Source organism: Haliotis rubra, unplaced genomic scaffold (genome assembly GCF_003918875.1).
Source record: "Haliotis rubra isolate DU_JTF1 unplaced genomic scaffold, ASM391887v1 Scf25, whole genome shotgun sequence".
NCBI classification, from domain to species: domain Eukaryota; kingdom Metazoa; phylum Mollusca; class Gastropoda; order Lepetellida; family Haliotidae; genus Haliotis; species Haliotis rubra.
The window spans coordinates 2,673,627-2,697,376 of NW_025766558.1; the positions used below are offsets into that span (position 1 = coordinate 2,673,627).

General features: G+C 42.5%; 1 protein-coding gene across 5 annotated transcripts; it reads left to right on the forward strand.

Moving 5' to 3' along the window:
- LOC124279430 lies at positions 1 to 23,574 on the forward strand. 5 transcript variants are annotated; one of them, XR_006899366.1, is made up of 10 exons: positions 1 to 151; positions 2,301 to 2,809; positions 6,164 to 6,504; positions 12,527 to 12,730; positions 13,323 to 13,488; positions 14,196 to 14,309; positions 21,221 to 21,380; positions 22,022 to 22,875; positions 22,915 to 23,209; positions 23,512 to 23,574. XR_006899366.1 is itself a non-coding variant. In XM_046715257.1 (8 exons), exons 2-8 carry the CDS (start codon positions 2,493 to 2,495, stop codon positions 22,244 to 22,246), a joined length of 1,527 nt encoding a protein of 508 aa, XP_046571213.1. In that variant the 5' UTR covers positions 1 to 151; positions 2,301 to 2,492; the 3' UTR covers positions 22,247 to 23,561. The 5 variants fall into 5 exon arrangements, 1 of the variants encoding a protein (XP_046571213.1); XR_006899368.1 differs by having other exon boundaries at positions 22,022 to 22,837; XR_006899367.1 differs by having other exon boundaries at positions 22,022 to 22,684; positions 22,724 to 23,209.
- The last annotated feature ends 176 nt before the right edge of the window (positions 23,575 to 23,750 follow it).

The window sequence follows — 23,750 nt, forward strand, 5'->3', positions numbered from 1 at the left end:
CTAGCGAAGAGTTCTTCCGGTTGAAAATGTCGAACCTGTCATAGTTGTAAATCAGAAGAAAATTAGATGCTTCTTCTAAATCTCGACGAGACAATACAGCAGGAAGACCTGTGTCTTTTGAGAAGACAGAAGAGTGTGATGTGTTGCAAAGGTACGGCGCTAAAACCGAACTAGATCAGTGCGGGTTACACTGTGTTGTCTGTTGATCGGCTAGACCCAGAATAGCCCAGATCAGGCTGGGAGTCGAATGTCTGTTAGCCGCATTCAATAACATGAATACGACTAAAGTGTACGCGGGATAATTTTCAGTATTGCTACATTAGCTGTAATCTATATCTATTACACGGTTGCATAAAACGTTAAATGGTTTGGGCTGATGATTCTTTTGTTGCAGGTTAGGCCCAAATTGCCGCAACTGTACTGTAGAATCAGAGTTTTACATTGTGTACGCATCTAACATGTCGAAAGGGTACTTATCCTACAATCATGGTCAAGACAACAAAATAGAGAAGGTTATTTACAGTCTGGGCCAGTGCATATCGAGTTTTCATGTAATGACACCATACACAATACTTTTTTCCCAGATCAATACAAGACAGTGATTTGCTAAAATACTTACTACTCCAATATTTTGTCTGTCAAACATTATAAAATGAATTCTAATAGTAATTTCAAGTTTACTACTGAAAAAGCCCTGATGAACCTGCGTCTACAGCTAGTTTTTCCTTTAGAACCTGCACGGAAAAATTAATAGTCAGGAAGTTTCCAACATGTCCACACAATTGGGATAGAATTGGGAACCACCATTTCAATTTGTACGTAATAAAGTATTATGGAAATGTAAGCAAATTTCTGCCACCTCTGGATGAATATTAGAGCCAAATTTGAAGTCAAAATGTAAGTTGTACAAGATGCCATGAGCGATGCCAATGTACAAGATGCCATCATAAGTGGATTCATTTTCAGCATGTAAACAGTCATGTCAGTAACACAGAAAACCCTTCCACGTTGAAAGGTATGATATGGTTTTGTTGAATGTTGTTTAATAATTAAATCTATGTTGAGTAAATTTACAAAAGAAAGTCCTTTGTTTTATATGTATATATTCTGAATAACATCATGTACTATTTTTGGTGCTTTTTTTGCAAAGAAAATCTGGTGCAATTTAAACTGGTGTCAATATGGTGTGGTACTGGCTTCGTCTGATCCTTTTAAAAAAGCATGATATATAACACAAGTTTTAGTGCGTATTTCAGCAGGATATACCACTATGTGTTCAGGTGTCATGTTAGAAGCAGGAGTTTCAATGATAATGTTGAAGCAGGTATAACTTCTTTAATGTTTTCACTGCAAAGCGTAAAACTTAAAAGCCCTGATAATCAAAGAACCAGATTAAGGGTTTTCCTGGATTCTGCGTTTAATCTTACTGTTAAAGTGTTTGCTTGTCATGAAAGTATTGTAGATATATAGCCTTGTATATAAGCGTTTGCTTGGATTCCCCACATGGGTACACTTTGTGAAGCCCGTGCATGGAATGTGTCTGAGAGTGATATAAAGCCATCAATCATTACACTTTAACTCTTTAATCATTACATTTAATCATTACACTTTAACTCTTTAATCATTACATTTAATCATTACACTTTAACTCTTTAATCATTACATTTAATCATTACACTTTAACTCTTTAATCATTACATTTAATCATTACACTTTAACTCTTTAATCATTACATTTAATCATTACACTTTAACTCTTTAATCATTACATTTAATCATTACACTTTAACTCTTTAATCATTACATTTAATCATTACACTTTAACTCTTTAATCATTACATTTAATCATTACACTTTAACTCTTTAATCATTACATTTAATCATTACACTTTAACTCTTTAATCATTACATTTAATCATTACACTTTAACTCTTTAATCATTACATTTAATCATTACACTTTAACTCTTTAATCATTACATTTAATCATTACACTTTAACTCTTTAATCATTACATTTAATCATTACACTTTAACTCTTTAATCATTACATTTAATCATTACACTTTAACTCTTTAATCATTACATTTAATCATTACACTTTAACTCTTTAATCATTACATTTAATCATTACACTTTAACTCTTTAATCATTACATTTAATCATTACACTTTAACTCTTTAATCATTACATTTAATCATTACACTTTAACTCTTTAATCATTACATTTAATCATTACACTTTAATTCTTTAATCATTACATTTAATCCTCACACTGTAACTCTTTAATCTTTCCTTTTCAGATGGATGGTTATTTCTCATGACACAGCCAGTATTAACGGAATATATCATCGTACTTCCCAAATAACAACATGGTATCGTCAAAATAAGGAAAAATAGATGTTCAGTAATTTCCTGTGGCACCCCATTGGTTCAGAAGCGACAGCTGGTGGGGCACACAGCTGCTTATAAAGGACGCAACTACACTTCCATAAATGCCAAATTGGCCTCTCCGAGTGATCAAAATGTCGATGAACAAGAGGAAGAAGACTCTCTTCTCTGGCTTCCTCCTGATAGGATTGGTGTACACGATTGTGCAGTTGACTTACTACCAACAGGCCTACAGTCCATTACGGGTGTTGGCTAATGCAGAGAGTGAGGCAAGACGTTTACTGAAGTTTATCACCCTCTATCACTATCAGTGTAACTCCACGATAGGCAGTGGGAATGGCACGGCATGGAGGTTGTGTGCGGAACCAGATGTTGGAGTAAATACTGATTCAACGCTGCCAAAAATAGCTTATTCCATAGGGTAAGTACTCATTGTAAATAGCTGATGTGAATGCTGCCATGTTTACAGAGGTTATAATCATTTTATGAAGTCTCAAGAAAGTTATGACACTGATTCTTAGTACTATGGTGCACCATGGCTGCGGCAGTAGTGACTTACTCAGGGGTGGAAATAACTTTAAAATTGCTAGTGTACTCCGGTACAGTGGCACATGTAAAATCACTTGCCCTGATAACTTTTCCACTTTTCCGGCCGTTTTCTTGTTGATTTTTAAAATAAACAACATAATTAATATTGGAAAGTCAACTGGACACCGGTACAGTGTGATATACAAATTTGCTTGCCCGACAGAAAAAAACACTGGACTCGGACGTCGGGCAATGGGTTATTTCCACCCCTGTTACTTTGTGGTCATGGTTGATTGCATGTCACTGTGCCCGACAGCATGGGTCAATGCTTGCAGTATCCATGGTAACCGTCTCTTGTTCAGACTCCATTACTTCAGGCAGCCAGAAAATCTTTGAATGGCATTTAGAAGTGATGCACTGACAGGGGGAAATGTAAGGATGACAACATCTGTGATATAATTGTATGAGAGACACAATGTTTCTGAGTATGTTATTACTCCTTCATCAGGTGAATGAAAGCTAAGAAGTAAGATGTACATGTGAAACAACAAAAGTGATAAGGTAACAAAGATTGGCACATAACAAGGAAAGCCAGTAGTTAATTGCCATCATATAGTTGGACAATTACTGAGTGTGTCATTAAACATGTGAAACAACACTTCAAATAATCTGTCACACAAGGATCACGTTAATCTGACATGGCCCGGTAAGCCGTGTTGGATAATAATGCCTGAAATAGTTTGTTCCGATCTAAATGTTTTCTACTTAGTTTTATTCTTAAAAGTCAGTGCCATCATGGTCGTAAGTTTGTGTATATACGGTATTAACTGCTTTTTTTTTCTTGAAGCTGTAGTCAGGTTACCTCATACTGCATGGTTCACACTGTGTTGGAGCACATGTTGGTCTCAAGTTGTCAAGAATTATATTTTCTGTCGTGTCTATAATAAACTTTACTCAAGACTATTTTATAAGTCTTATCTAGATCACCTTTCTGCTTATAGTTAATTGATTGTCAGCTTTTACATAAACGCCTGTCTCACCAGCAAACACTCGTGTAATAATGCTATCAACAGTGTCGATTATATACGAAGAAACAGTATATGGCCCAGTTTTGGCAGATGTCATTGCCTCTTGCTAGTATGTCAGCTGTCACTATGTTTTATGTGATGGTTTAGCGATCATTTAATTGATATGTTCAACCTAAAATGAAATAAGAATTGATTCTATAGTTCAGTATGTATGTTTTTATAGATTTTGTTAACATGATGATGCACGTTAATGTAGGTATTACTGCTCAGTATTATCGGTATACTGCAATATGCTTTCAAATAATGCATATTGCAATATTCAGGGGTGGAAATAACTTTAAAATTGCTAGTGTACTCCGGTACAGTGGCACATGTAAAATTACTTGCCCTGATAATTTTTCCACTATACCGGCCGTTTTCATGTTTATTTTTTAAATAAACAACATAACTAACATTGGAATATCAAATGGACACCGGTACAGTGTGATATACAAATTTGCTTGCCCGACAGAAAAAAACACTGGACTCGGGCGTCGGGCAATGGGTTATTTCCACCCCTGATATTGTTTGTGAGAACCAGGGGCGGTGGGGTAGCCTAGTGGTTAAAGCGTTGGCTCGTCCGCTCGAAGACCCGGGTTCGATTCCCCACATGGGCACAATGTGTTAAGCCCATTTTGGTGTCCCCGCCGTGATATTGCTGGAATATTGCTAAAAGCGGCGTAAAACTAAACTCAGTCAGTCAGTCAGTCAGTTTGTGAGAACCAGTGTATTGGGTTACCAGTATACCGGGTATAAGTTTTGTGATAGCTCCATGGTTTAAGTTAATCGTGTTAATGTCTACACAAATGTTTCATTCTCAGCTCGTGTTTCCCTCTATAAATTAATCAATTGACAAAATGGCATACCTCACATACCATAAATTGTAACAAAAATAAGTAAAAGATTCCTTACAGTCAAACCTTATTTTGAGATTGCTGTTATCAGAATCATATTATATATTTTTTAGGAATAATATGTAGAAAATAGGATCTCAAGATACAGTCAGTTTCACTCAATGTAAAACTCATTAGCTCCTAAGATATAGCGGGGCGATGGGGTAGCCTAGTGGTTACGGCGTTCGCTCGTCACGCCGAAGACCCGGGTTCGATTCCCCACATGGATACAATGTGTGAAGCCCATTTCTAGTGTCCCCACCTTGATGTTGCTGGAATATTGCTAAAAGCGGTGTAAAAATAAACTCACTCCTAAGATATAGCCATACAGACTCCAGTATTGCAATATATTGCTATAAAATGTATTTGCCAATATACAGTCCAACATTAATGTAGGTTAACACAGAATGAAGTACAGAAATGAGCTCTAGCGTGACAGAAGTAATACTGCTTAAGTCAGGACTCGATTAAGCTTAATCTCTGGTACATACAGAGATGTGCCTTGGGTACATTGGTATATACAACAAGGTACCTTGGGTACATTGGTACATACAGAGATGTACCTTGGGTACATTGGTATATACAGAGAGGTACTCTGGGTAATTGGTATACAGAGAGATACCTAGGGTACATTGGTATTTACAGTGAGATACCTTGGGTACATTTCCATTTACAGAAAAGTACCATTGGTACATTTGTATATACAGCCAGGTACATTGATATTATTTGGTGGACCTTCCTTGTGGACATTTGTTTAACTGGAATAAATAACTATAGATTCATGAATATTGTGTATGTCACACATAGGTTTCTGGGAATGAATATAGTTCCCTAGCAACAGATGCTAGTAAAAATTAGCAACTAGATGTATCAGGTGGTCAGGTGTCTTGATTGCGTGCCATTGTTACCAAACTTGGTGGATCGATGCTGTGAATCACTGATTCCCAAGTTAATACTTTATTTATATTCCACCATCATCAAGATGATATAGCTGAAATTTTGTTTAATGTATAACACCCGAGTGGACAAAGAGTCACACTCTACACATTCATTGTGCATAGAATGTTTCAGAACTGCAAAGTGTGTAATTCATTGTTACATAGACCCAATATGGACACCTCAGTTCTGTGTGTGCACAAGGTGAAATCCGTACCGTCTTCATGCAAACTGTTACAAAAATGAGTGACAAGATTTTGATAAAATGTTTGTGTTTTGTCGTGTTTATTGATTTACAAACAGATGATGCTGTATAACATTGTCATAATCACAATATATTATTTGTTTCAGACCAATGTGGGACTATGCATTTGAGACCCTTCTGTCTAGAAACTATTCATTTCAACAGTATATATTTTTGCATTACTCCATTCCCGTAGTCCTAAGAAAATTAAATGGCACTCATATCTTCAAGACAGTCATTGTTCCAAATGATCCAGCTGACTTTGGTCGCAACTCCTATGAGACTCAGACACTGAACAGTATAACCAGGAAACTAGGCCACACCCACATTGACATCCTCAAGCTGGAGGCCTACCTGGACATTAGTGATTCACACGAAGTCTTGTTCTTCCTCGTCAAAGATAACCTTCTCAGGGACGTGCAGCAGCTCCACATTGTTCTCGATATAGGTAAGTAGAGCGGACAGTAGCTAGGTGATCGTGGTGAGTCTTGGAGTGGTCACAGATGAGTTGTCGTTACACTTGCCTACACAGTCATAGTTTTCATACACTGTTGTGTCGAAGGGAGCCACTAATAATTTCCAGTTATTCCAAGGCTCGACACAAAATGACAACTAAAGATGGAATATGCAGAATCCAAGTTTTTACTTCAACACAACCAGAAGTCTGACACAATAGTGTTTGGCTGTATTGGATACAATTGCTATTTGATGATCATAGGGTGGCACCCAAGGCACCATCCTTGGCACCCAGTGGTTGGAGTTGGAAGCCGGTGGTTGGAGTTGGCACCCAGTGGTTGGAGTTGGAAGCCAGTGGTTGGAGTTGGAAGCCAGTTTGCCCCAATTATGTTGTTTGGTTTGTCAGTACCCTATCTGTGTTTGTGTTTTTCATCAAAGTGGTAAAAGTCTGAGACCTGCGTAATTCTCCTCCCATGTCAAGGTTATGACATGACTACAATAATGTTCAATGTGCTAAACCCACGTCACTCACTCTAGGGTAGAATTGGTCACCAGTTAAAGACTTAGAGTTGACTTAATTGAATCTTGATTATTAGGGTGTAGTCACAACCCAACGTCTTGTCCTCCCCAATAGCGGCTTGTCTTCCCCAGATAGTGTCTTGTTCTCCCAAATAGTGCCCCTGTCCTCCCCAGATAGTGCCTTGTCTCCCCAGATAGTGCCTTATCCTCCCAGATAGGGGCTTGTCCTCCCAAGATATTGCCTTGTCTGTCTTGTCTCCAGATAGTGCCCTTGTCCTCCCCAGATAGCCTTTTATTGTCTTTATACTCCCCGAGATAGTGTCTTTATCCTCCCCAGATAGTGTCTTTGTCCTTCCCAGATAGTGCCTTGTCCTCCCCAGATAGTGCCTTGTCCTCCCCAGATAGTGTCTTGTCCTCCCCAGATAGTGCCTTGTCCTCCCCAGATAGTGTCCTTGTCCTCCCCAGATAGTGCCCTCGTCCTCCCTAGATAGTGCCTTTGTCCTCCCCAGATAGTGCCCTCATCCTCCCTAGATAGTGCCCTTGTCCCCCCTAGATAGTGCCTTGTCCACTCCTGATAGTGTCCTTGTCCTCCCCAGATAGTGTCCTTGTCCTCCCCAGATAGTGTCCTTGTCCTCCCCAGATAGTGCCTTGTCCTCCCCAGATAGTGTCCTTGTCCTCCCCCCCAGATAGTGTCCTTGTCCTCCCCAGATAGTGCCCTCGTCCTCCCTAGATAGTGCCTTTGTCCTCCCCAGATAGTGCCCTCGTCCTCCCTAGATAGTGCCCTTGTCCCCCCTAGATAGTGCCTTGTCCACTCCCAGATAGTGTCCTTGTCCTCCCCAGATAGTGTGCTTGTCCTCCCCAGATAGTGCCCTTGCCCTCCCCAGATAGTGTCCTTGTCCTCCCCAGATAGTGCCCTTGTCCTCCCCAGATAGTGCCTTTGTCCTCCCCAGATAGTGCCTCTTGTCCTCCTCCCCTAGATAGTGCCCTTTGTCCTCCCCAGATAGTGTCCCTGTCCTCCCCAGATAGTGTCCTTGTCCTCCCCAGATAGTGTCCTTGTCCTCCCCAGATAGTGCCCTTGTCCTCCCCAGATAGTGCCCTTGTCCTCCCCAGATAGTGCCCTCGTCCTCCCCAGATAGTGCCCTTGTCCTCCCCAGATAGTGTCCTTGTCCTCCCCAGATAGTGTCCTTGTCCTCCCCAGATAGTGCCCTTGTCCTCCCCAGATAGTGCCCTTGTCCCTCCCCAGATAGTGCCTTGTCCTCCCCAGGTAGTGCCTTGTCCTCCCCAGGTAGTGCCTTGTCCTCCCCAGATAGTGCCTTGTCCTCCCTATACAGTGCCCTTGTCCTCCCCAGGTAGTGCCTTGTCCTCCCCAGATAGTGCCTTGTCCTCCCCAGACAGTGCCTTGTGTTTTTCTCAGATAGTGCCTTGTCATGCAATCTAACTAAAAATCTTATCTCCAGAGATCAAATAGCCAAGGCAGAAGTCATAATATATTTCTGTCCAATACATAAGTAAGATATGTCCTGTCTCCACCAGCTGACACGACCAGCTGACACCCAGTATGTGTTGTATAGTGGAGACTTGTTATCAATAATCAGTCAGTTGGTACATTCATTGTGCTACCTCTGACTTACATACACATTAATCCTGTGTGAAATGTAACATATGTATGTCTGTAATAACCATGTGATTGTTCAGCTGATTCAACATGGTCGCTACAATGCTGTACATTCAGTGTCATGCAACTTGTCTGATCAGAGCTTGGCAGGTTCAAACAACTAGCAGTTTGCCTTAACACAAAGAAAATGTTTGGTGATACTACAGGAAGTAACAGTTGGCATCAAAGTCAAAAGAAATATCAATAATTGGTGTTGCACATGCTGAAGTCATGACTAGAATTGTGGAGGTGGGGAGACCAATGCCGGGATCATTACTGCCATGATTTACAGCCTTGGAATGGGGAATATGTACAGAATAGGGCTGGGACGGGTCCAGAGTTTCTACCCGGTACCCCATCCCATATTATCCTACCCGGATACCCATTATGTTAATTCCTGACATCAAATTTGTAAGAAATGGCAATATATTCTTCAGATCGGTGGCTACAACTTCGATTTTTTTTTCAATAACTTGACCATGTACTATATTCAAAACAGGTGAACAATTATGTGAACAATACAACCTTTAATCATAAAAGAATAAGATATTACATTGTTTGATCTATTAGTCACATGATTATAAAGAACAAATAAACTTTGTTTTTGTTACTCTTTTAACCATTACATATGAAAGATTTGTGGTTAGTCTTATGGAACACCAAATTTATTCTTTAAAAACTTGTGGTTAATTAATACCGAAGCGCATTAAAAGTTGCCAAAAGTCACCTGCTTCACTCTTGCCCACCAATGAAACCACAGACAGGTTACGTAACTCTGTCGCCAGAGCACTGCAGTGACGCCATATGAGGAACGATTTTCAGTTAGTTGTATAGAAAGTGTGTAGTAAGCTCGCCATTTTGATGATTTCTCGACATCAATGAAGACATGCCGAATCGCTGCATTGTCGCCAATTGCTCGTAGGGTTCGGGCGATGGTGTCACCATGCACAGATTTCCACAGGACCCGCAGTTCAGTTCGTGCTCAATGGGTTATGTTTGTGAGTGCGGCGAAAGCATTCGCGGAAGCCTGAAACAATATCTTACTTGTGTTCAGATCGCTTCACGGAAGTTAAAGAATCAAAACTACTTACTAGTTGTAGTTAAATATGTATTTGATTGATAACCATAAAGATTTTCCATGACACAACTTGTAACATAACGATTTCTTCCTCGAAGCCGAGGTTTATGGTCGAAGTAACAATAATATTGTAAGTAGTGAAACATACAACCTTATGGATGACAACTTCTTATTTCTTGCATAGAGCGACGGTTCAATGTAGATTCTTACATTGTTATCAAGCTAAAAGTGAAGTTAAGAAATTGTGATCCATAAAGTTGTTTCATTTTTGAGTCACCAACTTCTAGAATGCCCATCAAACAATTGTAAGTAGTATTATATTGACACCCACCTTGCTTCCACGAGAAATTGTTATGTTATAAGCTATGTCATGCAAAATCCCATTTGCCATCAATCAAATATATATTTTACTACCAGTAGAAAGTAGTTTTGATTTTTAATTCGGTGAAAACAAACCTAAATAGCATTTATCCTCAGACTGGCCGGATGTTCTGACACAGAGGCTTCACCATTTTGAAAATCATGAAAGTCATGGGCTTAAAGTCTGTTAGAATTAATGAGATTATGGTTTGTTTTGATCAAGTTAGAAAATCAAAACTACTTTCTACTCAATATTACATATGTATTTGAATCATGACCAAAAGGATTTTGCATGACACAACTTGTAACATAACGATTTCTTCCACGGAAGCGCAGGTAGGGGTCGTATGACATTACTGTGCGATTAATTCTGCTACATTCACGCGGGTTAACGCCCTCTCACCAGTATGTAGATACTAGTCAATGTACGCCTTTATATTTGGTCTTATAATCCTAATTAGTTTATTCTCATACTTGTATGCATTTTGAAACTAAATAAAAGCAGCAGACGATATGCTGATACTTATAGTGAATTTATAACAGGACTGTAATATCTAGACATTTTATAGTTTGCCAATGTGAATCTTAATTCTATCACGCTTCTAGTGTATGTTGTCTGTCTCATTACACTTCACGCAGACGAAAACAATGATTCTGTTGAATGCTACGACAAATGAATAAAACAAAATGCAAATATTAAATTAAAACAGATTAAAGTTATAGGAACAATGTCAGGCTGTTACCTCGCTCGAGGAATGTATCCATCAATATCCACAAAAACGAAAGTGATATGACATTCATCTGCAGCTGTTCCAAGTGATGTGTCTTTTAACAGTCTAATGTATGAAAAGTGAAATACATATATCGTCTCAGGTTTTCAGGATAGCACACCTGGCAACTAATTGCATAATGTCTGCCATTCTTTAAAAAAAGTAATTTAGTTAGCAAGCAATCAATGTATTGGCGGTTAATCCTTTGAAAGAAGGACGTTTGTTTTACGCAGACACCGACATGGCAGAGTGTATTCAGTATAGATTAGTAAATCTACATACATAAACACTACCTTTGACAATTCCGCTGTGTAAGATAAAAGTAATTAATCAATCAGCATGTTATCGGGTTAATCCTTTGATCGATGTTTATAATGTTGAATATTTACTCCAGACACAAGAAATGCCAAATGGGAACCTTTGTCGGGATAATCTAAGTGTGTTACCACTAATTATACCTGTTATAAATTCATTAAGTGACCATCAAGTGAATGATGACAAATAACATGTGTAGGTTTATACCACCTTACACGGGTTACAACAAGGAGTATTAATTGCTGTATTGCATGTGAAAACTTATGGGCCGACACTGTTTTGAGAATACTTACAGAACTTCATTGTTGCATAAGAAATACATATAAGCATTTGCTGTTTGCTAAAACTGTATGTACCTATTTACCTAAGTAAATTTTCAGATTCTTCTAGCAATGGCAAAGTAGGGTTGTTTAGTTTACATATTCAAATAAATCAAATGTCAAATTTTAATATCATATGTAATAAACGCCATATTTTTTACATGACATGATTAAATATCGAGGTAAAAATACACATAAATGGGATCAATACCATCCAGGCATTGGAAATCCTGAAAAAGCCCACACTGTTTTGATATTTTATTACAATCAGACAATAACTACCGGGATATTTTCAAATAACTGCATCTGATGGCCATCCTACCCTTCTTAATGTTGCACTGTTTAGGTTGAAGAAATTAACCGTAACCGTGATGAGCCGAGGCTGATCATCGTTTTCACTATCACTAGCATCTGGCTCGAACAAATAAGGCCTAGCAACACCAAGCGATTTTGACAGAATCGTCTATGAAAACAAGTTCTAACTCGAAACTAGGCAAAGCAGGAGACAAAATAAAATGACAGTAGATTGTGAGAACATATAGCTTTCATTTTTCACCACAGTTGTCATGATTTCAGGTTTATACAAACCTGTAAACAAGATAATTTACCCCTGAAATGTACATGAATTCTGCATCGGCACTCATATCTATTCCTCATATGACGTCACAGAGACGCTACCCTGCTCTGATTGGTTGAATTTTCGCGTCACAGTGGGTGAGAATTGTGCACTGTTGTCAAAAAGGTTGATTTAAGTCAATTAAAGATCGAAATGATTAGTTTTAATGACAGGGTTTCATTTATAACGATGCCAATTAGTGATTTATGTATATTTGTACCCCCCTAGAGTATATGTGATCTTAACGGGTCCGGGTATTGAGACTGGTACCCGGGTCCAAATCATTACCCACCCATCCCGGGTATAAATTATCCATCCCAGCCCTAGTAGAGAAGATAGCTGTTGTGTCTTCTGTGGCTGGAGTCTGGTGTTTTTATTTCAGATAAGATAGATGATGACTACCTGTACAACTGGTATCGCAGCCTGTACGTGCTGTTCCACGAGGCTGGGTTCCGTCTGTACCACACGTCCGCGTCTGACCACCTGTGTCTCCAAGTCACCATGATGGAGTCCTGTCGTTACTTTATGTCCTGGGTGAAGAACCCTGGACCCAGAACATTCATACTTTACCCCCCAGCCATTGATGGTGAGTCAGTCAGCCATAGGACCTGAAGAGGGTTGGTCGTTGGAAACTTGAAGAGGGTTGGTCGTTGGAAACTTGAAGAGGGTTGGTCGTAGGAAACTTGAAGAGGGTTGGTCGTAGGAAACTTGAAGAGGGTTGGTCGTAGGAAACTTGAAGAGGGTTGGTCGTAGGAAACTTGAAGAGGGTTGGTCATAGGAAACTTGAAGAGGGTTGGTCGTAGGAAACTTGAAGAGGGTTGGTCGTAGGAAACTTGAAGAGGGTTGGTCGTAGGAAACTTGAAGAGGGTTGGTCGTAGGAAACTTGAAGAAGGTTGGTCGTAGGAAACTTGAAGAGGGTTGGTCGTAGGAAACTTGAAGAGGGTTGGTCGTAGGAAACTTGAAGAGGGTTTGATTGTGGGACTTGAAGAGGCTTTGTATCAGTGGAATTGATACCTATTTAAAGCCTGTATTTCATGATTTGTTACTCAGTTTAGGCTGCAAGGTCAGCATCATGCTAGTTCTACATTGTTGTTGGCATGTAGGAAGATCTTATCTTTTTTAGTATAGTGTTAATGTGACGTATCGTAACATTTGATGAATGGAAAATATCATTTCAGGATCATATGAGCTGGAAGAAAAGCGGATATTGGACTTCCTTGAACCCAGGGAGCCCAGTTGTCATGACAATTCAGAGTTCATGGTGACAGGCACTAATGGCATTTCTCTCTGTGCTGACATGATTCAGAAGAAATCTCAGAAGCCATGCAACATTTTCATTTTCGGGTAATCACTGTCATTATGTGATCGTTGTATGCTGTAGCCCATGTGTTAGATGGAATGGTGGTCCTGGGCGCTTTGAGTTCTTCTCCTTGGTACTGGAATCTGAAGGGAATCTGACTTTTAACTTTTAGCAATGTTTTGATCAGGACCCCTTGTGATGTAACAAGGTGTAACCTTTGTCAACATCCTGTTGTATTGATTGAGTGAGAGAGTGAGTGAGTTTAGTTTTACGCCGCTTTTAGCAATATTCCAGCAATATCATGGCGGGGGACACCAGAAATGGGCTTCACACATTGTACCCATGTGGGGAATCGAACCCGGGTCTTCAGCATGACGAGCGAACGCTTTAACCACTAGGCTACCCCACCGCCGGTATTGATTGAGAATGGAGATCTGTGGATGTAACTGTTTCATTGCCAGTTCATGGAGTAAATGAGTGAGTTTATTTTGACGCCGCACTCAGCAATATTCCAGCTATATGGCTGCGGTCTGTAAATAGTCGAGTCTGGACCAGACAATACAGTGATCAACAGCATGAGCATCGATTTATGCAATTGGGATATATAACATGTGTCAACCAAGTCATCGAGCCTGACCACCGATCCCATTAGTCAGCCTCTTATGACAAGCATGGGTTACTGAAGATCAATTCTAACCCGGATCTTCATGGAGGACAGATAGTTTAACTGTGGATATTGTTATTGTTACAGTGACAAGCCAGTGGCCCCACCCTCCTCCCTGTCCAGCTTCAAGTCATGTACAGTCACCACTATTTTGCCAATCAAAATGCACGACAGTTTCGACTTCAAAGTCAGATCAAACAGGTAAAAAATATAAAGATATTTTTACCTTTTTGATATTTTGAATTATTGTTTATGATCCTGACCTAATTTTTAACTAATCCTGCACTACTTACTTCCTGCACTTATTGCTTACGGCTCCGAAAAGCGTGGCTTGCCAGACGATGTCAAAAGACATAGAACTGCAATCACTTCCTGGTCTCGGCTGCTTACTGCTCGTCTGCGCGTCGTCACGGAAGGTGACGTCAGCCACCTCAGATTATTGCTTTTATGCGCCTCGTTAGGCGTGTTGTTTGCCAGCTCAACTTGTATCCTCACGGGATTATATTTTTTGAAGCATTAATAAAGACTGACTTTGTGTGTATTTTGTTTTTGTACCTCTACCACGAGAAGTGTAGGTATTATCTTTCACTTTCTTTTGTCATTCAGTAGTTCTGTGTAGTGATGTCGATTCGTTTATACACGGTCCCGTCATCACACTTTCATTTCGCCATTAAAACACTTTGCCATATTTGATACGTCGTTGTGTTTCATTTGGGTCAGGCTTATATACTATACCATATAATAGTGGTATATTTATTGTGCCTGTATTATGGTCTCGTAAACTTTCAGTTATTTTGAGACTTTTGTTCTCAACTTTTCTGTTATATTCATTACTTTGTATGTGCGTTTACTGGGTTTTCTGCTTCATTGCAGATCTATGTACAGCGCCAGTTGTATACATTGTCGGGTGGGAAGTCTAAGTAAAGACCCTCATCCCCGATGTTTGAAATGTACTACTCAATGTACCCCTGGCCATAAATGTGCCAGCTGCGCTGTGCTATCACCCAAGAGTTTCTCCGTTTATCTACAGGTTGTTAAGAAGCCTGGGACAACAGAGAGGCGGAAGAGTATGTCTACTACTTGACACCCGATCTTGACGACCACTACGCCTTTCACGTCAAGTGTTGGCGGCGTCCAACTGTGTCAACGAGTGCGCCTGTCACCAGCATTCAGATTATGTCTTAAGCGCTTATATGTCGCCGGGTGTTACAGCGTTTGCTTCAGCTATTTTGGTGCTTGCAGCTTCGTCGGGCGCTTTGATCGACGGCGCCTGGCGCCGGTAGTTGACACTCCCTCACCTCCTCCACTGTTGCCGATGTCATCTCCACAGCGACCGATGGGCCAGCAGTTTTGGCGCGTATCAGACACCCCAGCCAGTGTTCCGGGGCAGAAGCCTTATCGCGTTCAAACACATACGGGGTTTCCAATGCCTCAGGCGTCTATGATGCAAACGCCATACGGCCACCAGCAGTTTGATGTATCCACGCTCAGCACTCTCTTGACTTTACTATCAGGTCAAAGCCCGGTACATCAGCCTATGCGTGTATGCCACCAGCTACATTGGCTTTTCCCCTCCGGGCGCCTCCAGCCTTTGCCACCTTTGCCACCTCCGGCGATTTGAGCCTCTGCCTCCTCCATCGGTGCCTATCCTGTCAACTTTGTCTGCTCCAGTGCCTACGCCTAACGTCTCCCGCTTCGTCCCACGCGTCTTCGGGCAGGCGAACATAGCCGAACCTCGTAGTAGCATGCCTTCCTGCTAAGGCGCCGCCTGCACGTAGCCGCTCCCGTTGCCGCTTCGCTCACCGTCCCTCTGAGAGGACTTTGCCCCAGACTATGAGGAAGACACGGGCTCTAATCACCTTGGCTTTGATCACGCGGTTTGACTGATTGCTGATCGCTTAATAGCCTCAGTCCCTTCACCAGGCCCCTGATGTTGCAAAGTCACTTTTACTATTTGGGACTCTTCTTCCTTAATGTTACCATGTAGCACATGAGGCGTCAGAGAGATTCTCTACCCTTGATGAAGATTTCACCGGGATGTCTCTCAACCCAACTATTAAAGCTTCTAGAGTACGTCAGTGATGACTATCCTATTCATGGCTTGGACTTTGCCCAGACAGTGACTAAGGTGGATGAGGAAATGAAACGCGGTGACAGGCTCTTCCTCTGTGTCCTCCTATAAAGTTCAGGATACAAGGGTCGCTGGCTTTGGACTTAGAGCTTGCTGCATGTTCTACCTCTATATCGGCATTGATGCCGCCAGCTTAATTGATGCCATCACTCAGGATCTTAAGGAAATAAATCCGATCGACTGGATCATCTTACAACTATGATGCTATGGCAGGTAAAGTGATCACTGACCTCGCGTGAACACCTTAGGTCGGCGCTTTGCCAACGGCGTGCAATTAAGCCGGCAAGGCTTCCTCTCCTTTTCTTCATGGGATTGAATTTCAGCGAAATTATTCCACCAACCCTGGTCATCGCCGTCACTGTTTAACGATGCCATTCATGAGGTTTATCGGCAGGTGTGTGATTTTGCCAAAGGGGAGACTGCCTTGAAAGCGCTTCAAAGGGACAACGTCCCTGCCTCCACGCCATCCAACACCTACCAGCCTCGGGCGACCGCCTGTTCGGGCGTACAGAAACTCAGCGCGCCTCGTGGCAGGGGCGTGGTGCCAAGCCTAGATCAGACAGGGGTGGATATCAACGTGTCCCGTGCTCCGCCCAGGGCGACGGGCGTAGGGGCAAGTGAAGTGAGGGACACGCCGCGACTGGACACTCCACCTCCAGTCGCCCCAGTTTATCCTACGGTAGGTGGGAGAATAGGGATCTTTTGGGAAAATTGGTACATCCTAGAGGATCCATACGTCACCGATATATTGAGGCAGGGGTTTCGCTCCCCTCCTCTCCGATCCACCTCTGACAATGTTCCCGGCCGGCACAATCACTCTCAGGTTCAACACAACCTCCTAGCGGAGAACATAGCGATTTTGTTGGAGAAAAGAGCCATCGAACTCCTCCCGTATCCCATCATAACACCAGGGGTTTTATTCTCCAATATTCTTAGTGCCAAAGAAAGGGTCCGAAAATGAGGATGATTCACAATCTGTCCTATTTCAACGAGACTTTCCTGGAACGTCCTCCCACTTCGAATGACGTCCCCTCGAATACCTCAAATCTATGGTATGCGTCAGCGACTTCCTCATCAGCCTGGACCTACAGGATGCATACCTCCATGTTCCAATACGCCCCAGCGACAGGAAGTACCTGCGCTTTATTTTCAACAATCAACATTTCCAATGGGCTGTCCTCCCATATGGAATTTCAAGCGGCCCGTGGTTGTTCACACGTATCACAACTCCTATTTCCCCGGTATCTGCATTTGAGGGGCATCAATTTCGACCGCACCTGGACGCATTGCCTTATGCACCTGTTAGACCGTCTACTTCTTATACAACAACGGGATTTCACCTTTTCGTCTGTTGCGCCAACTAGGGTGGCTGGTAAACTTGGACAAATCGGAGTTTGTCCCGACTCACACTCTGACGTTCATCGGAGGCCATTTCCAGACGGACAAGAACCTAGTTCAGATTCCCTGGACAGGTGGGACAAGATTCAGTCTCTGATTCCACGCGGCGCTCCCAACCTCTGTCCCTCAGAGAGTGGCAGTCACTTCTGGGATTGTTGGCGCCGGCGCAGGATCTTACCAGCAGAGGGCGTCTTCAACCGTCCTCTGCAGCGTTTTCTTCAACCATACATTCGCCGGGCAGACGTTCATCAACGGTTTTGCCTTCCACCTCAGTTTCATCGCTATCTTCTTTGGTGGACTTCGCCCATTGAGCGCCTTAGGAGGAGTCTCTTTGACAGAGCAGCCTCCGGATTGCCAACTGTTCGTGGGCGCTTCCCTGCAGGGTTGGGGCGCCACTTACACGACCAGACAGCCTCGGCCTGTGGTCGGGTCAACACATCAACTGGCATATAAACAGTCTGGAGTTGGAGGCCATGATCCTCGCTATTCATCATTGGGCACATCGACTACGAGGAACTTGTCTTCTAGTGGCTACAGACAACACCACGGTCGTATGGGTACATCACGAAGGCAAGGTCGACACACTCACAGCTTCTCCTCGATCAGACCTTCGGCTCTTTCAACTGGTCGACGATCTCCACATTCTGTTGAGAGTTCGGCATATTCGAGGTGCCGCAATATACTAGCAGGCGGCTCTCTCGAGACCCGACAGAGTTGCTCCCGCGGAGTGAATGCTACACAAGGAGGCCTTCACTCTCTTAAGTCACACACTGGGTTCTCCAAACATAGATCTGTTTGCCACCAGCCAAAACCATCAACTGCCAGTGTATGTGTCCCCAGTCCCAGATCCAGCGGCTTGGGCGATGGATGCTCTCAGCCTATCATGGGAGGGACTTCACGCAGTATGCGCTTCCGCCACCAGTTCTATTACCCAAAGTTCTCGCAAAAGTCAAGGGAGACAACTTGCTTACGACTAATTTTGGTCGCTTTGGTGGCCAGCCAGGAACTGGTTTCCCGTTCTACAAAGTCTAGTGGTAGGAGATCCCTTCCCTCTACCCGCGTGGAGGAGCGTTCGTGCACCCTCACAGCCGTCTTCCGCGATCCGGCTCCAGACCGATTCAATCTGCACGCATGGACCATTTGCAGAAAGCACTGAGTGCTAAGAGTTTTTCGGCTAGAGCAGCCAAAGCCATTGCGACGGCGCACAGAACTTCTACTAGACATTTGTATGGCGACAAGTGGCAGTCGTTTGAGCGTTTTTGTGTTACCAAGAAGCAGGATCCGCTGACTGTGTCTCCTCAGTTCATAGCAGATTTCTTACTTCATCTCGAGCGTCCAGGCGTCTGAAGGGAGGCACCATTGCCACGTATTTGGCGGCAATTAGCTCTGTTTTAGCGATTCCCACTGACAGAAGGATTTCCAAAATCCCAGAATTACAGGCCATGCTTCGCTCATTCCGACTTGAAGACCAGAAGTTGAACTTTCGATCCGCCCGGCATGGAATCTCAACACTGTTTTAGACCATCTCCGTGGTGCACCTTATGAACCTCTTGATAACGCTTCCCTCGCTGATTTATCCAGGAAGACGGCATTTCTGTTGTCATTAGCGACTGCGGCTAGAGTGAGTGAGGTTCACGCCCTTGGCGTGACTAGGATCAAGTTTGAGCGTCGTCGTCATGGTTCTGTGCACTTAGGTCTGTGTTGGGATTTCATCGCTAAAACCAACTACCAGGTCAACCTGATCGCCAGTTTTCCATCCCGCCATTATCATCTATTGTTGGCTCTGAAGGCGATCGCGGGAATTACTGTTATGTCCGATTCGATGCGCTCAAAACTTACATTGATCGCACCAAAGGCGTTCGTGGTACAAAGAAAACGGTTATTTCTTCCACTGTCCCGGCGTGCAGTCAGATGTCAGCAAAACACTATTGCCTTATGGTTAAGAACAACCATTCTTCAGGGCGTATAAAGCGGCTGGGCTGGACCCTCCTACGTCCTCTCATCCCCGCGAGATTGAGCACTTGCCGACTATGGCACTTCACAGTAATTGCACTGTGTCATCCATTATGCAAGGTTGTTTTTGGCGGTCGGACACAGTGTTTGCCAGTCATTACTTGCGTGACATGGCTGTCAAGGACGTTAATGATGTCCACAGCTTCGACCATTGGTGGTTGCTCAGCAACTTCGCCATTCCCTCGAAGAAAGTGACCCTCCTGCCTTGTGTTTCTTCCCACGGACCACCATGTGGGGAATGAGTTGTTTTCTTCACAAACAACACTAGGTATGTCAGTTAAGGAGTTATCCATGCTTTTTGCTGCATGCTCCTTCCTTAAAGCTTAGCCAGCTTTAAAATTAGTGGGTTCTTTTCATTTAAGGGCGCTTGTCTTATTTCGCGAATTACCGCCACCTGATCGTCACCGCTAATTAAGCTCTCTGTTATAGGCGCTGTTATCAACGCTTCCCGGAGCGGGGATTACAGATTGAGCTGGCTGCTATTACGTAAAGCGGCGATGACACGCCCACCTTCCAGCCTGTCGGATAAAGTGCAGGAAGTAAGTAGTGCAGGATTAGTTAAAAATTTAGTAAAATCTAAATATTTTTATATTTGTATACTTATCCTGCACTACTTATGATAAGGAGCCCACCCTGTGCTATCAGCTACCTCCCGCTTAGTTTTGCCATCTGTGGGATTTCTAAGCAATAATCTGAGGTGGCTGGCGTCACCTTCGGTGGCGATGTCATGACGAGTAAGCAGCGAGACCAGGAAGTGATTGCAGTTCTCACGTCTTTTGACATCGTCTGGCAAGCCACGCTTTTTCGAGCCGTAAAGCAATAAGTGCAGGAAGTAAGTAGTGCAGGATAAGTATACAAATATAAAAATATTTAGATTTTACTAAATTTGCATATTTTGCTAGACTTAAAACACCTTTGTAGAGACAACAATCACACTCACAGAGATGCCAACCCATATGATTTTATTGTATTCGTTACGAAAAAACAACACAAAATACGTGACTACGATAGCAGTAAAACTATACGAATTTTTAATTAAATCAAATTATCAAATAGCATGTGTACCATACACAATAAATTTCAACCACATTTTATTCAGTATCAAGCTGTATGTGGGTACTTAATACTGATTGGATGAGTACGCTGTTAATAACAAGCTCTTAGAATATCTATATATATTTTATTTAATATGAAAGCCCTTTGGAAAAGTAAATACTAATTTTGACCAAAAAATACTAATTTTTGCATCAGTTTTTGGCCAAAATACTAATTGGGCTAAATTAGGGTTGGCATCTCTGCACTCACAATTAACCACAGGCATGACAGGTGCATGCTTTGCTTCCTTGCAAACAAGGGAGGTATTCTATCAAAATATGCAAATTAGGTCAGGATCTAAAATATACACTCTTGATATTTGTTCATTTTATTGTTTGGGAAATAAACCCTTTTCCTCTTGAAATTTTCAGTTCTTTCAGATATTGATTGTATGTTCTTATGCATTATTTAGGGTCTTTTGGTTTTGTTATCTTATCATTGACATGTCACGTTGTTGTCACAACTGTGCTTGCAGTCCTCGGGACAAATCATCCTCCCAGACCGAGGTGATTGTGTCTTTATCTGACCTGGTGTCGAAACATCTCCATGCCAAGCACATCAACATCATCTACATCTCCCTCCCACACCTCTTCTGGGACATCATCACACCCATGCTGGATATGGGAGCTCTTGAGGTGGGTCACTGTCAAGACATATACTCAGCACAATAAGTAACTGGCGTTTAGCATGTTTACAAGTCAGTTATTTCTTCGAAAGTGAATGAAGTCCGATCCGTGAACAAAATTGTTCTGAACACAATATGTCACATGACATGAGGGGGTAGGAAAGGGTGAAGGGTCATTGTCATCGCATCTTTATCTAATGGGATTAGGTGGTCAGTCTTGCCGAGAGACATCATACCACCATGGAGTGTAGTTAAAGTCCTGCTGTCATCTGTGGTTTTCTGTAGATTGATGTAATATTCTGTAGACTGTCTTACTCAAGAATATTCAAAGTTAGAAGCAAGCTGAAAATATGGCACAAATTATTTTGAGGGTGTATTTGAGGTAAATGACCTCTTTAAATGTTTATTTATTATCATTATGTGTTTTTTCTCATGAAATGAATATATTCATTCAGATTTGAAATTCACTGTTTAACTGTTTTAAGAAATAAATGCAAAAGAAAAAGTATTTCAAAATGTGAAATATATTTTGATTTGTCTGATTATTGGTTATCTTTATCTCCTGAATTTGACAACAAATGAGAAATTTGTGAAACAGTTCTGCCTGTGAAAGGTGTCTCTTTTAACATCTGCTTTCCCTTGTCTCTCTAGCTTGTGGATCAAATCACCGCTGACATTGTGGTGTTCGACTCTCTCACGGAAAGTAGTCCCATGGACATTCGCAGGAAGTACAGTGAACTCAAGAGAATAGAAGCCTACAAATTCAAACTGTACGAGATCACAAAGTTTACTACCAAGACTCTCCACTTCCAGCAACAGAAGTCCTTATTTGGAGCCTGCTGCTACAGAGTATCGTTCATCAAGTCCACATTTTGAAACAGACATAGAAATACGAGGAAGATGGATGACTCCTGTGACATCACAAACTATTTATTGATATCATCTGATCATAGATATGTTTCCAGTCATAATTTCTTGCCAAAATAGTCTATTATTACAGCATCCACTCTCCTCTTAATGAATAATACACATTGACAGTAGTACAGGTGGTACTGATTGGGCAGGAGGACTTAAGTGAGTCACACACTGACTTTAATAGAGCCTGCTAATCTCATATATCCCCCAAATGGCTTCCATCACATCTGCAGGTCACGTGAACCTCCACAGTGACCCTATCAGAATCTTGCCTTGCAGTAACAACTTTTGGTAGGGCAAGTGACCCTCAAAGCACCTGCATGTTACATGACCGCCATTGTGGTCCCTAGAGCACCTGCAGGTTACATGTCACCACAGTGGTTCGCAGAGCACCTGCAGGTTACATGACCCCCATTGTGGTCCCTAGAGCACCTGCAGGTTACATGTCACCACAGTGGTTCGCAGAGCACCTGCAGGTTACATGTCACCACAGTGGTTCGCAGAGCACCTGCAGGTTACATGTCACCACAGTGGTCCCCAGAGCACCTGCAGGTTACATGTCACCACAGTGGTCCCCAGAGCACCTGCAGGTTACATGACCGCCATTGTGGTCCCCAGAGCACCTGCAGGTTACATGTCACCACAGTGGTTCGCAGAGCACCTGCAGGTTACATGCCACCACAGTGGTCCCCAGAGCACCTGCAGGTTACATGTCACCACAGTGGTCCCCAGAGCACCTGCAGGTTACATGTCACCACAGTGGTCCCCAGAGCACCTGCAGGTTACATGTCACCACAGTGGTTCGCAGAGCACCTGCAGGTTACATGAACCCCAAATATGGCCACAATAGCAAGTACTGATAACATGAATCCCAACAAGTGTGTCCAGAGCACCTGCAGGTACATTAGTCTCGTGGTGGAGCAGGTGCAGAAATATACATCATCTGGTAAAAGGGGTCGACCATGATAATGACATGGCGGAAACCCCAGTAGTACTCACTGTTACTGTTGACATCGTTCCCTCTTAAAGCATCATCACCATCAGCATGTAACCATGGTTACCCAGGCAGCTATCATATCCACAGAGTAGACAGTAAACAGCTTCCTGTCAGAGGGTTAATTTGGCAGTGCTTATGTTTGGGTAACAGCTGCAAGTTAGAAAATAATTACTTGATAAAATATGTCATAGAGGGTTCCTTGTCTGTCCCGGACCCTGTGTTCTAACAGTCTGTGATGTAAGCCTGGAAGGGTTTACAGATACGTTCAGTAACCACACAGTCTTCAGGAACCACACAGTCTTCAGTAACCACACAGTCTGTCAGGGACCCTGTGTTCTAACAGTCTGTGATGTAAGCCTGGAAGGGTTTACAGATACGTTCAGTAACCACACAGTCTTCAGGGACCCTGTGTTCTAACGGTCTGTGATGTAAGCCTGGGAGGGTTTACAGATACGTTCAGTAACCACA